Here is a 17,961-nt window from a genome sequence, read left to right on the forward strand (position 1 = left end):
TGGGATTTCACAAGCTTTAAAAATGTTCATACAGAACAATACAGAATCTGCCAAAAAAAAAAAAAAAATAGAACAATTCCAAGGAAAATGCACTAACTACTGCCTTCAGAAGGCTGAAATGCCTCTTGCTTCCCTGGAATTAACACCAAAAAGCTTTTTACCTCCCCCAGCCTGTAAAAACAATAAATACAGCTAAACACAGCTAAAACCAAACCACATTTCTGCCCTCTGAGAGCACCTGAAGTGCTCCTCACACCTGCCCAGGGTGTTACACCAGCACCATGGGGACTGAAATGTATTTTTAAGGGGAGCCAGTGCTGGCATTAAGCTGGAAAGCAGTGGGAACATCTAAAAAAGAGCACTGAAGAGTTTAACTCCTCTCCTCCCCAGGAGTCTGAATGGAAAGAAAATGAGACAGTTTTCCACGGCCCTCTTGGGTCAGCAAAAGCTGAATTGGCATTTTAAAGATAAAATAACCCTTTAGTGATGACACTGCTTTGGCTGTTTCATTCCCAGCTCTCTGCTGAGCTGTTCAGGCTCTGCTCAAGACGTGGCAGGAAATCCTCACCTCTCTCTGTGCTCTCCTGGCTTGTTTCTCTTCTAATTTCCTCTGCTTCTTTGCTCCAATTTTCCCAGACACCTGAAATTCTGGCACCTCCTCAGCATCCTCTTCCTCTGCAACGTTGCATAAATGACAAATTTTACATCATCTGTCAAAAGTCTCTCAGAGAAACTTCAGGGCTGCCTAGGAAAGCAGCAGCAGATGAAAAGGAGACACACACACACTTCAGACAAGACCTTTTAGATGGAAAAAAGGGAAAAAAAAAAAATCACAGGAGACTGCCAAAGCCACAGAGCTGAAGTAACAAGGCAAACACACACTCAAGTGAAGGCAGGAAGAAAAATTTCCTTGATCCTTTGAAGGGAGGCTTTTCATAAATATTTCTTGCTTTCCACAATTAAAAGAGAGAATTTTCTCTGATACAGAAATTGTGCTAATGGTTGTCATTATTTATCTGCTCAACACTGGCCTGCAGAGACTTTCTTCCCAGTTACCCTCAGGCTTTGCACAGCACAAAAAGTGGGATTCAGAGGCACCCCACTCATCCACTGGTTCTGAGAGAAAAAACCTTTCAGGGATGAGGGGAAAAAAAATTCCTTGAAATGCAAATCTTGGATCTGCCTGCAAGAAAATGACAAGTAAATATTTGCCTGTTGTATGACAAATGGCTGTTTACAGAGGTGATTCCTGCAGTGGTGAAATATGAAAGGGTTTCATGCTCAAAGGGTGTGCAAATGAGGATTTCTGCTAACTCAAGGGCTGAGGAAGAAGAGCTTTTAAATGCAGCCATTTCCTCCCTGCCCAAAGCTCAGGAACATTTGGCCACTTTTATTTGCTGGTGTAAATCAGTGCTGGGGACTGAGCTCAACACTCCCAGAGAAATCCTCAGCTCACTGCACAAACACCACACAACAAATTCACATGGCAGGCTCAAAATGAAAGCTCTCACACATATTCTTCTTTTTGGATAAAATAATTGGTGCTTTGAGCATCCCCAGTGCTGCTCTGATCTGATCCAAAACTGGAAGAGATTTGTGCCAGGATGTTTTCTGGAGGGAGCTCTCTCCAGAGCACCTGGTCCCCTTTTTTGGGAACCCAAAAAGCTGCTGAGAAAGGAGCACGTGGATGAATGACACTCCCACTTCTTTTTGATGAAGAATTAGGTTGGAAACATTCTTGTTTTACTAATTCCAAGACACAGAATGGGACTATGGTTAAACTACCAAGACATCATGAGAAATAAATGTATCTGAGAGCTGTGTAGGTGGCTCTCAAATAGCAGCAGTGTTCAGGAGATGGAATTAATATGAGCCTGGTTGCTGAGCTGGGCTTCAGAGAATTACTGGAGTCTGGTTATTGAGATGATCAAAAGGGTTCCCCTTCCTGCACCAGGGATCCTCAGACCTGACACAGCTGCTGCTATAATTTCAATGATGCTTAAAATAACTTTATTTATATTTTAAATACAGCACTGAGAGGAGCTCCAAACACAATGGGTAAGCACACCCAGCACTAGTTATTACTCCAAAATTAACAGCTCAGTTCTGCTATTACTGTTTAGAAAATTCTTTCTTGCAAACACCACAAATATAAAACACCATCTATGACACTGTTCCACCTGAGGGCTGCTCAGATTTCATCTATATTAAGATTACCTGAGTCAGAAACCTGAGCAAGGCTTGTTTGAAAGCCTTTTTTCCCCAGTCTGGGATCAAACACCCTTTTGTTGCTCAGGAGCATTTCTTTCCTCCTGTTTGCAGCATCTGATGTGACCCCTTAGGCACCAGTTCCTCCAAGCTTCCTGCAGAGTGTGGAGTTCCACCCATCAAAAGGGGCTGCAGACACAGCCCATGATTCAGCAGAGCTGCAAAGGTCACCAGGGCACTCAACCTGGCTGCAATTAAAATTTACTGAATAGATCTGAACATGCTGACAGCACTATAATAAACACACAGTCAGAGCTGAATTCATCTGCTGTCACAGCTCCACCAAAAGCAGGGAGGGTGCTGCACACAGCCAGCAATTCTTTATTTCATGTTAATCAAGCAGTGATTGTTTCAGCAGCTTTTAACAGCCACTTTTCACACCCTTGTGGCTGTGACAGCACTGGGAGACTCCGTGGGGAGTGAGTCCACAGGAACTTGGCCTCCATGTGTCCCTGAGCTTGGCAGGGATGCAGGAGGGTCAGCTCATGAGGAGCAGTTCAGCATCCCCATGAGCCAGGCTTGGGCAGCCAGTGGGAAACCTCACTCTGACAGCATTAGAACTGAAAGCAAGCAGGTTTAGATGGGATAGTGGGAATGAATTTTTCCCCTGTGAGGGTGGGGAGGCCCTGGAATGGATTTCCCAGAGAAGCTGTGGCTGCCCCTGGATCCCTGGAAGTGTCCAAGGCCAGGCTGGACAGGCTTGGAGCCACCTGGGACAGTGGAAGGTGTCCCTGCCATGGCAGGGGTGGCACTGGAAGAGCTTGAACAATCATTCCAACCCAAACCTTTCTGTGATTCCAGCAGTCCCAGCAGTTCCCATCCAGAGGCAGAAAGCACAGGCAGTGTGACAAACTCTGCCTTACACAAACCTGGGGTTCTCTGCTGCCCAGCTGAGAGGTGGCTTCAGGGAACTTTTGTTTTTCATTGATATTTTGAACATACTGAGAGGCAGCACAACAGGGAAGTTATCAGCCACAGAGGTGTCTGAATTGCTGCAAATTTTACAGACTTCTTTTTAAAAATGCTTCCTAGCACCTTTAGAAAATGTGCTGGAGTGCTGATGTTCTCTACCAGGACAGAAACTTAGCAGAATTCTGTAGTGTGTACAGAACAGATAAGAACTTCCAAAATAAACAATCAGCATTGTGTATTTTAGTTACCCCAGAATGGTTTGGATTGGAAAGGACCTTAAGGATCATCTTGTTCCAAAACCCCCTGCCACTCCCACCTTCCACCAGACCAGGTCTCTCCAAGCCCCATCCAACCTGGTCTAGCTGTCCTTGTCTTGGACAGAACCCAAGCAAATGAATTCCCATCCCTGAAAAAGAATGAGAGCTGCACAGGTACTCCCAGAAAGTCCTTTGGGCACAGCCAGCTGCCTTATTTACTATTATTATATACTTATTTACTATTTATGCAGCTCCTAACAAAAGGAGAAAGAGAAAGGAGAGGGGGAAAGATGCCAGGCAAAAGCAGAAAATGTAATTAACAGCAGGTAATTAATACCCAGCAGATGTGTGACACCAACCACTGGAAAGGTGTGGCCATCCCCCAGGAACACAACCCTGTGGTGGGATTAATTATAGTCTAATAACCAGCCTTAATTTTTTGTGGTTTTTTTTAATTTTTAATTTAGAAACTGAACAAGAAACTGGTTTATTAATCTGAAGCCACACAAGCAGGCAACACTTAGGGTAGAAAAGTGCAGCAGACATGAAGAGCAGAGCTTTAAAGCAGAATGTGAAGTTTATTCTCAGCTAAAAGCATTTGGCAGAAGTGAGAAAGCACAGACCCCCCCCCTGCCCAGCCTGTCTGTGCCTGACCAGGATCAGACACTCACTGGGGGCACTCTGACAACCCCAACCTCACTGGAGGAGTAGCACAAGGCAAAAGTGACTCTTGATTCACTAGTTGGGATATTAGTCAAAGTTGAACTGCACTAGAAAGGTTTTCCCACTGATTAAGCATTAAAATAATTTCAAGTAACCAATTAACACAGCTCCATTTCACAAGAACAGCGTGGGACCACATCACTGCTTCTAATTTTACACATTTTCCAGAGCTTTCAGTGCTCAGAAAAAGTGCTTATTTTAAGAGATTTCAGCACAAACACATTCTTCTTGAACTTATGCACAATATCCATCACTCAATGGGGATGAAGCATTATTTTTACATTATTTTCCCCAAAAAGCAGCAGAAAACACTCATACAAGATTTTTTTTTTTTAGCTGCAAGATTTGAATGCTGAGCTCAGATGCCACACAAAACAATAAAGAATATTTTCAACTGCCCAGTGATTATAATTTTAAAAACTTTTATAACCTTGTTTTTTGCTTTCTTTCCCAACAGTGATTAATACTTCCAAAGAAAAATGTGAGATTCTGATCTCCAAACCTTGGCATGCAAAAGAAGAGAGGAACTTATGATTTCATTTATGCTGCACTCACAAACTTTTCTCTACCATGTTTTATTTTACAAACTCAAGCACTCAAACTGTCAAAAGCTGCTGGATTTATCATTACTGGTGCTGTGGAAGTAAAATAATTTAACCAAATGTTCACTCTACTGGAGATTCCAACACTTGTGCTCAGCTGCACAATGCTAAAAGCTCAGAGAAAAGCCATGCAGATGTTGGGATATTCAACCTTTGGGAGTTTTATTTTGCTGCCAGAAGTAGAGAGCCCACAGACTGGGCTCTCTACTATTATTGCTATTATTAAATAATAAAATATTAAATAATAAATATAAAAAAATAATAAAAGCAATCTGACAAAAGCAGATTATTTCCTTGAGTGAGTCCTTACTTTCTGTTAGCTAAAAAACCAAACCAAAACAACAATTTACAACAACCCCCATTTTTTGGCAACACATTTTTCAACAGGTCAGAGAGGTCATTTTGAAGATGTGAAAATGAGTGTCTTTCAAAATCAAACCCTTGAAAAACACTCCCTGGAAATGGACAGGGCTGCTGAGGCTCTTCTAGCACATCCTTCCCTTTTCCTTTTTTGTTTTCACCCACACCCCCAGCAGACCCAGAGGTCCCTGTTGTGTGGGAGATTTTGGAAAGTGCTGGCATTTCTTACACAAGTCTGGTTCTTGCTCACCACACCATGATTTAGAGCAGTTATAATCACCAATTTCTCTCTCCCTCACATCAACAGCAGCAAAGTTTTGGCCTGACACACCCCTCCAAGTGACAGAAAACCCTCACAATTTTTAGCACAGCTGGATCAAGACAACCCAACTGTACCTGTCATTATTTCACCTTCATGAGTTTCTTGCCACTTGAGAGGAAATTATGGTTTTGATGGAAATATTAAATGGATGGGTCACTTTCTGCTCCAAAATGCAGTCTCAAGAGAAGCAACTTCTTCACCTCTCAGCTCTCTGCAGTGTTCAAGGACAAGGAGCAGGTTTGGAGGGTCAAGCTCAGCTGGAGAGCTGGACAAGTGTTTTTTCTGCACAAGTAAAAGCTCACAATAAAACACCCTCATGTCTACCCAGAGGTGAGCAGAATCCAAGTGGATGCACTCAGAGCATCAGTCAGGCAGAAACAAGAGCCAAGCACACCCTCCTTGCATGGTAAATAAAAGGGATTTCAAATTGGAAATGGGTGATGGTAATTATTTACACTACCACTGCCCCAAACATCCCTCACTCCAGCTCCAATTTATCCCCTTCTCCCACTGCTTAGCTTGGCTTCTCTTGCCCTAAATGATGAATGCCTGAAATCCTCACCCATTTCTGCCTTGCAGCATTTTCATCTTGGCTGCAGCCAGTCCACAAAGCCACCTCTGTCTGGGTTCCATTTAAATTAAGGCACACAGAGTTAATTAAGTTTGCTAGCTGGGCTCTCCACCTAAGCACATGAAGACACAACTCTCCTTGCAACCTCCTTTTGCACAGGGAGAGGAGCAGGCACCCTGCACAGAGCCTTTTCACGAGGCTCCCAGAGTGCAGAGGGCTGCAGGAAAGGCAGGAGTGCTGTGGCTGGGATTAAATTGGGCAATTTGAGGCAATCAAAACCATTTTTCTAAAGCCAGCTTGAAAGTCCCTGCTCAGGGGTCCCAGTCATTTTGAGAATCACTTTGTCACCAAGGAGAGCCACCAGAGGGTACCTGCAGGTGCTGATGTTCTCCTGACAGGTGACCTCCTTGCAGCACTCATGACAAACACTGCTCAGTGAACTGGGGCAGGGTGGGCACCTGGCTGGGGCTGTCCCATGCCACAGCCCACAGGGACCCTGGCAATCAGGAGCCCAGCACCTGCTGGCTTCTCCTTCTGGGAGGGAAGTCAAGATATTTGCTGCTGCACCACTGTCTGTGACAATCTATAACTGATTTATTTAGCTACCCCAGCAAGCTGCAGAATTACAACCTGGTTTTGGCCTGAGACAAAACCAAGTGACAGAAAAGCCTCACCCTCACTATTTTTAGCACAGCTGGATCAAGAGAACCCAACTGTACCTGTCATTATTTCATCCCCACGAGTTTCTTGTCACTTGAGAGGAAATTATAGTTTTGATGGAAATATCAGATGGATGGGTCATTTTCTGCTCCAAAATGCAGTGGGTGTAGATTTGAATATTGAAAATAATCATTTACTATCTCTGTATTAAAAGATTAAATGATTCCTTATTAAATGATTAAAATAAATGATTTAATTGAATTCCTTATTCCTGTATTTAATGATTCCTTTCCAGACCTACAAGTAAAATTGAAGCTACAGAAGGGACAATGAAGTTTTCAAGGTTTTGAACTCAGTGCCCAGGGTTTGGGGGTGTTTTTCCTCCCCCACTGCTCTGTGAGAGGATTTGAGTCCTGGCACAAAGCCAGCAGCTCAGCACAGGCAGCAGAAACCGTGGGCTACAGCTTCACCCTCAAAGCTTCCTTCTCATTCTGGAATTGAAATCTGATTGTTAGATGGAAAACAGAAAAGCCTCATGCTAACCACAACTCCAAAGTCTGCAAGTGCAGCTTTGGGGACATTTCCTAGAGTCAGCAGAAGTGGCTCCCAACAGGCAGAACCCTGAGGTGGCAACAGCACTTCCCACCTGACTGCACTTTGTGACAGTCACAGGGACACAGGGATGGTCAGGACATCCCCACACCCTCCCTGAGGTCAGGGCTCAGATCCTTGCAGCCACGGCTTGGTGAAGAAATCACTTCTTGGCAGAAGTCAGAGTGACACACAGAAGGATCAGGCAGCTTTGCCCAAAGTTCAGCACAGGCCCAGAGTGGAAATTCCACAAACGGAACAGAAATTTACCAGCAAAACATTGCAACAAATTCAAACAAACAAACAAACCAACCAACCCCCTGCTTTGGTTGCGGATGTTCAGAGGTTTTCAAAGGCAAGAGTGGAGAAAGCAGACTGCCTTGGGTTTGGTGTTTCTGTCTAAATTGCCAAACAGTTTTGCTCTTCAGCCCTGGTGCTGCACTGGGCTCCCTTTCCAAAGAGTCAATGAATTCTTTAGCACAAAACCCTGCTGTGGAGAGAACCTGCCACTCCAGCTGGTTGAAATGCAAGCAGCAATTAGGGAATACTGCAGTGACACAGAGAAAATGCAAAAAAAAAAAGGGATAAATCCCAGAGTGATTCCAGGCTTGTGCCACAGGTCCATAGAGATGGCTTTAAAACATTCAACACATCCTTTTTTAAGGGGAAAACCCTTACAAAAGACAGGTATCTTAATCCCTTACCCAAGCCAGGTAGGTCAGGGCCAGGCTGAAGGATTTGCAGCACAGAGGGTGGCTAATCCCAATTAATAATGGCCACTGGTCACTGAGCACCTCAGTGCTGGGGAATCAGGGACAGCTGCTTCTCTCCACAGCTCCTCTGCCCAAATCTCTGCTCACTCTCCCAAAAGGCTTTGCTGCTCCTGCTGTGCACCTGTGCTCAGCCACTTGGAGAAACCATCCCAAAATATGAATAAAACCACCCACAGAAGCAAAAAGCAAGAAGCTGGTTTAAATTGGGTAAGAAATTAGGGAAAACAAATAAAAGAAGGCATGTCATTTCAAAGGGAACTTCATGCAAAAGCAGCAGCACTTGCATCTGATGTACAGAAAGCTGCAAAAGAATTATTTATAAAGCCCAATGACACAGATTCTTCTATTGCTGAAGTGACAAAGTAAGATAAGATAAGATGAGCCATTTGCTTTGACAGCTTCACTGTCGGCCCTCAGCATTCAAACTTTTGATGTCTGGAGTTGAAAACTGAGTATTTTTAGATCCCATTTTCTTTCCAGGATGTTATCACACGAGAAGAAATAACCAAAGTTGAAAAGTTCACACCTGTCCAATCTCCATCTGTGAAACTGCTGAACATAATTAGCTGGAAAAGGACATTCACCTGCCAACGTGAGGCTTCCTCCAAACTGCAGGGCAAGAAAAGCTCAACCAAGTGCAAACAGTCCCTAAGGAAGGCATCACAGAGGTGTGTGCTCAGTGCTTTCACCTCCTGCATGCCACAAAGCCACCCTGATCTCCACTGCAAACTCCAGAACTTGAGCAGAGAGCCTGAACACTTCACCCACGATCTGAAAGTAGAAAGAATCCAGGGGGTGAATCATGGTGATCTCATCTCTCCAGCAATAAAGAGAATAATGTGTCAAGCTTCACCAGAAAAGGGAATTATACTTACAGGATGTAGAAGTTATTTATCACTGTATTTTTGTCTACACCACAGAAATGTAGCTGTGAACTGTAAATGCAGCTCAGGATTTACACAACACATTGTCAACAACCTGCTGGCAAAATGCTGCAGGCTGTGGTAACCTCCAGCTACTCCTCTTGATCCTGAGCACCACCTGGATGGCTCCCTGAAGAGAGAACTCCATGTTTTGCAGAGATTACACTGGGGAAGTAATGCTTCCCAGCAATTTAAAAGGAATCAGTAAGGAACTACAGCTTGTTGTTCAATGCAAGGTGTGGATTCTGTTTTCCCAAATTCCCAGAATCACTGGGTTGGAAGAGACCTTTAAGATCATGGAGTCCAGCCCAGCCCCAACACCTCAACTCAACCCTGGCACCCAGTGCCACATCCAGGCTTTGTTAAACACCCCCAGGGATGGGGACTCCACCACCTCCCCGGGCAGCCATTCCAGAACTTTATCACCCTTTCAGTGAAAAACTTTTTCCTGCTATCCAGCCTGTATTTCCCTTGGCACAGCTTGAGGCTGTGTGCTCTGGTTCTGTCAGTGCTGCCTGGAGACAGAGCCCAGCCCAGCTGAGCACAGGCACCTTTCAGGAGCTGTAGAGAGTGATAAAGTCACCTAAATTAAGGTAATTTTATTTAATTCCTTGCATGGCTATGCAGGAATACAAAAGTTTTCAAGCAGGATGTGAAGGGTCTGGCACCACAAATATCCTCCAGGTGAATCCTCCAGGATTCACCTCAGGAGAAGGCAGAGGTTTAATGTAAGGGGTACAGAGAGAAAAGTGATAAAGTAGGGAGAGAAGACATGTTGTTATTTTATTGTAAATTTCTTATACTTTCTCAGTGATTTCTCATGGGTAGTTCTTCACAGCCTAGTTAACCAACTCTAGTTCTCTTCCTAACTACTTAACTCACTCTTTTATAGCACTCATCTTTACTGGATACAGCTGTGGCCTACTAAGGGCAGGCTTGCTCTGAATCTTCCCAGAATCACAGAATGATGAGGTTGGAAGAGACCTCTAAGGCCATGGAGTCCAACCTGTGCCCTCACACCCCAACCAGACCATAGCACCAAGTGCCATGGGCAGTCTTTTTTAAACACATCCAGGGATGGTGATTCCACCACCTCTCTGGGAAGAGCATTCCAGTACTTTATTATTCTTTTGGTGAAAAACTTTTTCCTAATATCCAACCTATCCCTTCTCTGACGTAGCTTGAGACTGTCCTCTTGTTCTGAGGACAATTAATTAGTAATTAATACAACTGCAACCCCTCAAAAATAAAATTATGTTCTACACTATCTTTATTTTTTTACATTTTATCCCCCTACAAAGACAAGATTAGGGTGAAACTGCCAATAACCCATCAGCAAAACTCAACAACTTCCTCCAGGAGGCAGCTGCACCCCTTGCCCAGCTTTAACACCTGCAGTGAAGCTTTGTTTCAATGCCTGCAAGATGAGCTTGTTAAAGATGGACAATGAGCTGACTGGCTCTCTCAATTAAGGGATGACTACTGTGTGAATGTTAAGAGAAGCTTTAGTGATGCATGGTTATGTTGTTGCAGTTTAGATGTTCTCTGTTCTCCCCACAGTTCCCTTTCCCCCTGTACTGCTGCCATCAGACAGCCTGGGCTGTCCAGGACAGGTACAAGGAAGCTGCACAGGTGTCCCTGCTGGGGCAGGTGGGGATGGAGAAGCTCAGGGGGTGCACAGGGGGTGAGGCATGGCAACACCTGACCTCCAATGCAGTGACAAGAAAGCAGTTTCCAGTGATAAATGGCACAGAAGAGCTGCCTGACAGACTTTGGGAGGGCCAGGGCTGGCTGATGCAGCCCCCAGGGGTATAAAAGACTGAGCATCCAGCTTGAAGGTGAACTGGCCACGTGGTATCCACGAGGGCAGCTCCCAGTGCTGTGACTCTTTCCTGATGTAGTCCTTTTGTTGTATTTTTGTTAAGGTTTAATAAACCTTTTGAAATTTTCAAAGTGAGCAGTTGTCACTCACAAACTGAAGCCAGAGTTACCTTCCAGCCCCTGCTCTGCCTGCTGGGCTCTCCTCTGGGCCATCAGCCTGGTGCCCATGTTCCTGCGCCGCCGGGGCATCCCCTCTGCCCGCTGCTCCTCCTGGGGCCGGGGCCTGGCCCCTGCTGCTGCTGCTGCTGCCACATTCTGCTGCTGCTCCTCATCAGCTGCAAGACAAAAAGAAAATATTCATGTTAAAGCTGACTCTCCCTTCTGCCTCTGTTCCTGAGTTAGCATGGACTCAAAAGCGTGTTTTTCTTTCTTGTGAAAAATTTATTTTATAATATTAAAATAAATATTATATGTGTTATGTTAGAAAGTTATGATTTAGCTTATAATTTATTAATTTAATTTTATTTCTTTATTATTTATTTTTTAAGTATTAATTTGCTTAAGTACTGTGTTAAATAGTTTTGGGTTATAACATAATGTTAAAATAGAAATAGTATCTTACAGAAATAGAACAGAATAGAAAAATAGAATAGTTAGAATAGTATCTTACTATGCTATTTTTTTAAAGAGAGGACTCACACCTAGATAGCAGCCACAGGACACCTCAATCCTTCAGAGAAAAATAATTTATTGCTCCATTATCAGGAGAAACTAACTTCTTCCTGCCTCACTCAGGATTCAGAGGAAGAAGCTGACACTGCCCAGACAGAATCCTGTGTTTGAATGGAATTTATGCATCAGGTATGAGATGTATGAAATATGCAACAGGCTGTTGTTTTTAAGGGTTAATCCTCTGTTAATGTGTGTCCTTTTTTGGGCTTATTTTGCCCAGAAAGAGGTACCTGGACTGTCTGTAACCCTTTGGTTTTATTCTCTTGTCCTAATCCTAACTGTCCAAATTTTTTTATTACTCTAATTTTATTACAATTTTTATAACCATTTCATTACTATTAAACTTTTAAAATTTTAATTTTTTTCCCACATTTCTGAAGTATTTTGATTTTTTTGACTGAAACCTCAGAGGCTGAATGTTTCAGAGAGGAATATCTAAAGCATTCCACATGAAACAAAACCTGAAGAGCAAACAAGGATCACAAATTACAGCTGAAATAAACATTTCATTCTACCCTGCTGATTTGAACTCCCCAAATCCCAAGTGGGTACAAACAGGACACGAAGGGCCACTGCAGCTCTCACTGCCATCTTCTCTGCATATGCTGCAGTTATTAATTAAGATCTGGCAAATGGAGAGTATCCTGACAGGAGCAGCTGGGAGGATGGAACTGACCAATGGGTTCATTTCAAAAGTTTTCCACAGAAAACTCAGATTTTTTAATTTTTTTGAGGCTTCCTGTTACTTTTAACTACGGCAGTAATGCAAAAAACCCTTACCCCAAAACCACATAATGGTAAAATATCATCATCCTTGATACCTGCTTTGCATATTCTGTTGATAAGCCTAACTGCTATTTGTTACCTGCTCAATCCTGCAAAGAATTAACTTTTAAGCTTTAATTCAAGCAAATATTCAAATGGTCTCATGGAAAACTGCACAACAACTCACTCATTCCAACTCAGAACCCATTTATTTTGTGATCTGGCAGATTATGTTGTGTAAGCTCTGTGCCAAGTCTCCAGCACCCCCTGAGCCAAACAATGCCCTCCTAAAAAAGCTCCTATTAGCATATGTGCCATCAGAAAATGGGATTTGTTGAGAGTGTGCCTGCAGCTACCTCAGCTATCTCAGCCTTCAAAGTGCTGACTTTGGGGCTGGTAAGGACAGGCTGCAGCCCCCAGCTCAGCAGGGCCACCTGGGGCAGGCTGTGGCCAGCAGAGACGTCACAGGGATGTCAGCAGGCCCCCACAGGCTGTGACATTTGGAACTGAGCCACTGCCCTGTCACGCTGCTGTCACCCTCCTGGTGCCATCCACCTGTGCAGACAGAACAGGGCTGGGAGAAATCACTGAGTGCAGAGATGCCAAAATGCTGCTCCAAGGCTTGCCCAGTCCCAGTCACAGATTTGGAATGCTACAGGGAAACATGTTCCTGAAGAAGCAGAGCAGATCACTTCTTGGACACTGATAAATGCCAAAAAAGCTCTGCAAAAAGCTTTTTATACAAATGCAGTATTTCACTTCCTAAGTTCTTGAGATATGCTGCAATTCAAACCTCAGCATCCTTTCACCTGCAAGCTTCAGTAATTCCCAAGATGGTCCTGCCCAGCAGCTCAGCTGTGCAGCTCCAGCACTCATTCATTCTGGTTTTGGTTCCTGTTGTCCTGTGAAACAGAGACTGCTTTGCATTTTATGAAAGAGGAATCTATTTATAAGCCACGTATTTATTTCAATCCGAAGAGCTCAACCCTCCCAGAAAAAAACCTATGAACCAAGCTCTCAGCTTTTCTCCATTTAACTCTCTACAGGAGACTCAGCAGTTCCTCAAAGTGACCAGTGTGGAGTGGGCTCAGGATGTACCAAACCCCACCACACCTGACCCACATCACAGTCAAACACACAGGGCAGCTGGTGGACAGTATCTGTCACACCTCCAAGATGTGCACATTAACAGAAGACACCAGGCTACTATGGATTATCATTCAGTAGGAAAAGAAATGTTTTAAAGAAGATTTTTTTTCTTCCTCCCAGTCTCTAAAATATTTCTCCTGACTGCAGATTCTTTTCCAGCAGCACACAGCTGGTTGGACATGAGCCAGTGACACTTGGCTTGTGGCAGCAGGGCCAGGGCAGTGCCTGTCCCCTGTGCTGGCACTGCTGGGGCACCTCCAGTGCTGGGGACAGTTTTTGAGCCCCTCCCAGTAAGAAAGACCTGGAGGGGCTGGAGAGAACCCAGGGAAGGAACAGAGCTGGGGAAGGGTCTGGAGCCCCAGGAGGGGCTGAGGGAGCTGGGGAGGGGCTCAGCCTGGAGAAAAGGAGGCTCAGGGGGGACCTTGTGGCTCTGCACAGCTCCTGCCAGGAGGGGACAGCCGGGGGGGGTCGGGCTCTGCTCCCAGGGAACAGGGACAGGAGGAGAGGGAATGGCCTCAGGCTGGGCCAGGGGAGGGTCAAATTGGATATTTGGGGAAATTTCTTCTTGGAAAGGGTGTCCAACACTGGCACAGCTGCACAGGGCAGGGCTGGAATCCTCATCCCTGGAGGGATTTAGAAGCCCTGTGGATGTGGCACTTGGGGACATGGTCAGTGCTGGCCTTGGCAGTGCTGGGGGAATGGCTGAACTGCCTGACCTCAGAGGGCTTTTCCAACCTTTCTGACTGGAGCATTCTTGAGCTTCTGTTTGCCAGGCACTCAGCTGGGCAGGGATTTGGAAAGCATGAATGTTACTCACTGCATTTCTCCCTGTCCTTCTCAGGAGCAGGAGAAAATCCTCATTTCCTTTGCTGTGCTGTAGCACACCTGGAGCTGCTCCCTCAGGGGTCAGGGCTCTGCCTACGTGACTCCAGACACAGCTTTTGTTCAGAATGCTGAAAGTTCAGCTGTGCTTCCCTCCCCCTGAGCAGTGGCACACACTGCTGGCACATAACAGAGGACACATTTAAAAATCACTTTTCCTTTTCCTTGGGGCTGGACTGACCATCAGACCTGAGCTAAAGAATGATTTGCTCTGGGGCCTGGCCCTGCTGGGGTTTTTTTTCATCTCCTCCTGCAGCACAGGGCGGGGTTTGGCTGCTGCACTTATCTGAGCACATCTCTTCATTTTCCTGGAGCTGCAGAGGTCTCAGCAGTAGCACCCCAGGCTAGTCAGATCATGCAGAGATTATTCACACAAGCACTAATTAGCCTTGATCCAGAGCCATCTGAGTGAAAATTAATGGCCAGCATTAAAGAGGTGAGACAAGCCATCCACAAGCTTTGCAGAATGACAGGTCAGGCTGAATTAATGAGATAAACCCCTCAAATTAACAGGTAAAACAAACAAAACACTCAACAGCTGTCTGGGAAAGGGACCTGGCCTCAGTTTGTATTTGTGGTGTCCAGGGTCTGACTCAGCTCTGAAAACCCAAGAACATTTTTGTGCTGGGCACAGCAGCTCTGCCTGGGTGCTCAGGAAGCATCAGTGCAGGCAAGAGATTATTTCAGCTGACTTGTCAGCCAGGGCACAGCAGCAGCTCTGAGACTCTGCTTGTGTCTCCTTCTTGAAGGGAGAGAGAACACAACTGTGCTCTGCCAGCAGAAATCTCTGCTGAACTGGATGTGAAGCACCACTGCAAAAACCACCATGGACTCATTCAGAGCCTGGATCAGGACCTCGTTTTGCACTCTCCAGGTAGAAATCTGCCTCTTCACAAAATTGTGCAAACTTCTGCTAACAGCAGAGATGTTTTTCTACAGAACAAGCCCTCGTCCATCACAGCACCTTCCTCTCAGTTCCACCAGGTGAGCAGGTGACACTGGGCTGGCAGGAATGGAGGCAGCAGGGACAGGGACACAGCTCCACCTGCTGCACCCTCACACGTGGTGGCACCACCCAGCACCTTCTGCCTCTGTGCAAAACCTCTGAAATTCAGACAGGGATCCCAAATTCAACAGGTGGAACTTCCTGAGGAGATGCTTTGGCCCAGTGGAGCTTATCAGAAAGAGAAGTGGCAGCCAGGTGGAAAATCAAGAAATGCCATTTTTTTGTTTTCATTTTCAGTAGAACAAGTCCAGGCATGACCCTGCTGCAAACAACGTGCTGCTCCAAGTGACCTTTCAAAGGAATCCAAAGGTCCAGGATTTACCTCTCCTGATCCTCACTCCCTGAACACTTGAACATTTTTTAAAGCAATTTTCCATGAGCTAACACAAAAGGAAGGTGCTGCCCCAATCCCTGCACATTAACAATGAAAGGTGAGAGCTCCCACCACTTCTTTAGGTCCAATGTCCCTGGTTTCAAGTCCTTCCCAGGGGGCAACACGGATTTATTGGCACAATTGTGGCAGCTTCAATTTTCTACCTGAGAACATGGAATAGAAAAGGAAATTCCTGCTTAAAATGAAATTTTGTGGCTATTAAATACACCACAGTCCCAGTGGTTCTGAAAAATAATTTCTGTTGTGTACAGAGAACAAAGTCATTCCAAGCAGCTGAAATTCTGTGAAGGGATTTATCATGATAGAAACCAAGATGTTAAATTATATATTATATTAAACAATGTATTAAAGTAAAAAAGATCTTAAAACCACAGTAAAAAAAAGCATGGCCAACTTGGAAGTGTCAAAAAGTTACCACTAAAAAAGGCTTCAAGATGATTAAATCGTCCTGAATGTAAATTAACTTCAACCAACTTGCTCAAAATCAGTATTAAAGGGTTTTTAAAAATAATTCTATCTAAAACAAATGCTTGGGCTTCAATTTAGAACCTTGAATGCTTAAAAAGAAATCCTCCCAAACACCACAGCCCCTGATTTATCCAAATCATGACAGGATTCAAGCTCAGGAAATTATGTATTCCTCCAGGACATGCATCCTTTACTTTTACTAAAAGTTCATCTCTTCATTCATAGGAATCCAATGAATTTACATCAGTTTCCAAACCTTTCCAAGAGAAAGATTTAGACCAGGTCTGTGGAATCAGAAGTGCCTGAGAAATGTGGTGGAAAATTTAATTATGATCACCAAAAATCTGCTTTTACCATAGATCCCTTACCAGCACAGTACTGCACTGAGTGACTGTGTTTGTATTAAATGTGTGCTGCTTTTCCCTCTTAATTAAAAATTATCAAAGCAACTCCCCCAGAAGAAAAATAATACAAATTCCAACCCCAGAACACCCCATATTCCCAAAATCTGTTAAGTATTGACCAGGAGTTCAGAGTTTGTCCTACTAAACATCTTAATTTGACACCTGGCAGCCAAAAAACCTCTTTTACTGTGAGAGCAGAGCAAGGGCAGTGAGTTCTCAGCACACCTGGCTCCTTCCCACAGCACCCAATTCCCACCCACACAAGGTCACCTCCACCACAGTGCAATTGCCAGTGCTGCTTATGGTTGGACTCGGTGATTTTTATGTTTTTTTCCCAGCCCAGATGATTCTGTGATCTAACAGTGCTCAGCAGTGACACAGGGCTGGAAGTGCTGCATCATCCACCTGCTCCCCACAACGAGGTGGAAAAGGAGCAGAGGTGGGACATGGCACAGGACTGGCTCTGGAGTATCTCCAGTGAGGAAAACTCTGCAGCCTCCCTCTCTGGGCAATCTTTTCCAGTGCTCCCAGTAAAGAAATTCACCCTCATGCTCAGGTGGAGCTTCAGTTCCTGCCTGATCTGTTGTGGCATTGCTGGCTGTGAAAAATGTGTATTTTGTGATTGGCTTTTCACAAATATGAAAATGAGTATTCTATGTGTTATGTTAGAAAGTTATGTTGGATTAATTTGCTTAAGTAGTTAGTGTTAAATTTAGTTTTAGGTTACAACATAATGTTAAAATAGAAACTATGCTAGGTAAGATACTTTTTTTTAAGAGAGGAATGAGGTACTCCCACTGAGATAGCAGCCATAGGACACCTGAATCTTTCAGAGAAAATGAATTTATTGCTCCATTATCAGAAAAAACTAACTCTTTGTTCTTATTGTCTTGTATTGTCCTAAATCCTAATTATCCAATTTTTATTACTCTAATTATATTACTATTTTTATAACCATTTTATTACTATTAAACTTTTTAAATTCTAAAAACAAGTGATTGGCATTTTTCACAAGAGAAAAAAGTTGACACTGGCCAGACAGAATCCTTTGTTTGAATGGAATTTATGCATCATGTATGAAGTGTATGAATATGCAACAGGCTACTGCTTTTAAGGGTTAATCCCCTGTCCTTTTTTGGGCTTATTTTGCCCAAAAGAGGTACCCAGACTGTCTGTAACTCTTTGTTTTTATTGTCCTAATCCCAATTGTTCAAATTTTTATTACTCTAATTATATTACTATTTTTATACCCATTTTATTACTATTGAACTTTTAAAATTTTAAAAACAAGTGATTGGTGTTTTCCACACTGGCCCCCAGAGCAGAGCCTGGGCCGTGCTCTGAGCCCTCCCTGCAGGCACTGCTGGATGTGGATCAA

General features: G+C 44.2%; 1 protein-coding gene across 1 annotated transcript in view; it reads right to left on the reverse strand.

The window, feature by feature from the left end:
* The window catches only part of DDRGK1 (DDRGK domain containing 1), a 38,866-nt gene that overhangs the window by 19,701 nt on the left and 1,204 nt on the right, over positions 1-17,961 (reverse strand). The window contains exons 2-3 of the mRNA XM_059845460.1: positions 10,954-11,118; positions 569-675 (exon numbers count right to left, since the gene is read on the reverse strand). Coding sequence (XP_059701443.1) covers positions 569-675; positions 10,954-11,118 — 272 coding nt within the window. The remainder of the gene's footprint in view (positions 1-568; positions 676-10,953; positions 11,119-17,961) is intronic.

This window comes from Haemorhous mexicanus, chromosome 4, assembly GCF_027477595.1.
Source record: "Haemorhous mexicanus isolate bHaeMex1 chromosome 4, bHaeMex1.pri, whole genome shotgun sequence".
Lineage (NCBI taxonomy): Eukaryota > Metazoa > Chordata > Aves > Passeriformes > Fringillidae > Haemorhous > Haemorhous mexicanus.